The sequence below is a fragment of the Monoraphidium neglectum genome (genome assembly GCF_000611645.1).
Source record: "Monoraphidium neglectum strain SAG 48.87 unplaced genomic scaffold scaffold00193, whole genome shotgun sequence".
Classification (NCBI taxonomy): Eukaryota; Viridiplantae; Chlorophyta; class Chlorophyceae; order Sphaeropleales; family Selenastraceae; genus Monoraphidium; species Monoraphidium neglectum.
Window position 1 is genome coordinate 35,629 of NW_014013435.1, and position 2,404 is coordinate 38,032.

The window sequence follows — 2,404 nt, forward strand, 5'->3', positions numbered from 1 at the left end:
ATGAGCGGAATCTTGGGGCCCAGCGGCTGCGGGAAGAGCACGCTGCTGGATGTGCTGCGGGGCAAGAGGCCGCTGCAGGGGCGGCGGCGGCGGGCGCAGATGGAGGGGCTTGCACGGGTGAGGCAGCTGGGGTGATTTGCGGGGGCGGGGCACAAGGAGTGGCCGGAGCGAGGGGCGGGAGGGGTTTGATGAGGTGGGTGTGCTTGCCGCCACTTGTGCAAGCTAGTCGAAAAGGCACACACACAAGCACACACACACACACACACACACACACACATACAAGCACACACACAAGCACACACACAAGGACGCACACACATGTGCGTGCGCCAACCGCACGTCGCTCGGTCCGCCCCCTCTCCACTGACGCGCCCGCCCAGCCGGAGTGGTCCGGCCGCGGCCATGTCAGCTACAACGGCGTCCCAGTCAGCGGCCTACCGCTGCACCGCCTGATCGGGTACGTCCCCCAGGACGACCTGCTGCACCCAGAACTCACAGTAGAGTGAGTCCACAGCAGCCTGCCCTTCTTTTTGAAGGGCGCCGGTGGCCCGGTCAGGGGCGCAGGGGCGTGATCGCAGCCGAGGGGCACCAGACTGAGATGGGGATGGGGCCCGGCGCCGCGTCGCGCCGCGCGCCCGCACACGGCCGGCCGCGGCCGGGAGGCGGGCCCTGCCTGCGTCGCTTCCAATCTGAGATCGCGCGCAGCGATCGCCGTTGACTGCTGTTGACCGCCGCCTGCCGCTGGACGTGATGACAGGGAGAACCTCTACTTCTCAGCCGCCCTGACGCTGCCAGCCGGCGCCCCGCGCGCCACGCGCGCCGCCGCCGTCTCCGACGCGCTGTCGCTGCTCTCCCTCGGCCACGCGGCGCGCGCGGTCGTCGGCGGGCCGGAGCGGCGCGGCGTGAGCGGCGGGGAGCGGCGGCGCGTGAACATCGGGGTCGAGATTGTGGGGCGGCCGAGCGTGCTATACCTAGATGAGCCGACCAGCGGGCTGGACGCCAGCGCTTCCATAAGCGTGGCATGGTGAGCATGACTTACCACCTGACTTGCGAGCCGCGCAGCTGGCTCGCGCCACAAGGCGTGGCAGGCGGCGGGCGGACCGGTCGGAAAGCGAAATTCCGTGCCGGTCCCGCCGCCGACGCTGCGCCTATCACGCGTTCCGCGCGCAGGGGGCTGCTGTCATTGTCGCGGCTGGGCATGACTGTGGTGGCTGTACTGCACCAGCCGCGGTACGCGCTGTTTCGCCTCTTCCAGCAAGTGAGTCATCAATATCACAACTTCTGTTTGGGGGTTGACCACTGCAGCCAGTGCCCGGCGCCTGGCCTGGGTGGTTGCGCGCTGTCGGGCGCGGCGCCTGCTGCCGGGACGACATAACAGGCAGGTCGCACCGCGCTTGCGGCGTTGCCTCCTGGCCCCCTTCCATGGCCCCCGCAGCGGCGGGCCCCGACGGCCTTCTTTCGGGGCGCGATTATCGCTATCATGTGCCCCCTCGCCCATGATGCACATTACAGGTGCTGCTGCTGACCCCCTCCCGCGAGCCCGCGTTTGCCGGCCACCCGGCCCTGGCGGCCCCATACTTCGAGACCCTCGGCTTCCGGCGGCTGCCCGCCGAGAATCCCGCCGACTGGCTCATCGACATTGTGGCCGGCCGCGCGCCCCGCGAGCTCGGCGGCCGCCGCGGCGGCGGGGGCGGCGGAAGCGGGGGGGACGAGGGGGGAGAGGGGGAAGCTTCAGGGCATCTGGCGGCGCTGGAGGACTCCCTTGACCTACCAGAGCTGTGGAGGGGCAGCGGTGCCAGGTGAGGGCCGGACAGGATTGGATTTGATGGGGTGGGTTGCAGTGACCCCTTCCTCTGCCGCAGCCATGCGCGCTCTGCCAGGACAGAAATTATTGCCATCCCACCGCCTGCGCTGCTGTCTCCTTGTTAAAATCGCTGCACCCGCGCGGGCAGGTGGGTGGCGGACGCGGCCGCGGCCAGCGCCGCGGCCCTCTCTTGCCACCACAGCGCCCCGGCCGCCATCATCCCGGCCGCCGCGGTCAAGGCGCTCCAGCGCCGCCTGCGCGCCGCCATGCCCGACGCCCGCGCCCCGCGGCCCGCGCGCTCGGAGGTGCTGCCGCTCCTCGCGTCCCATCGGGGCTGGGGCGGCCTTGGCCTGTCCGCGGCCGAGGCGGAGGGCGTGCTCTGCGCGCTGGGCCTCGACGGGTGCGATTTGCTGTCCGCGAGGACGATCGAGCTCGCGCTGGTCGCGGCGCGGGGGCTGGCGGCCCCCGAGGGCGAGGAGGATGCGGGGGCGCGCCTGCACCTGCCGCGGTGGCGCCCCGCGCCCGGCGGCGGCGTGGAACAGCTGGACAGCATGCCCGACGCTGGGGCCGTTGGGGGCGTGGAGGCGGATGGGGCGGAGG

The 2,404-nt window shown here is 71.5% G+C and overlaps 1 protein-coding gene across 1 annotated transcript; it reads left to right on the top strand.

Moving 5' to 3' along the window:
• Positions 1 to 1,799, top strand: MNEG_1842 (hypothetical protein; the record flags this gene model as incomplete). Its single annotated transcript, XM_014049687.1, has 5 exons — positions 1 to 117; positions 381 to 502; positions 758 to 1,024; positions 1,171 to 1,258; positions 1,513 to 1,799. Coding segments are annotated over 5 exons (881 nt in total), but the record flags the coding sequence as incomplete, so codon positions are not given.
• Positions 1,800 to 2,404: the final 605 nt, after the last annotated feature.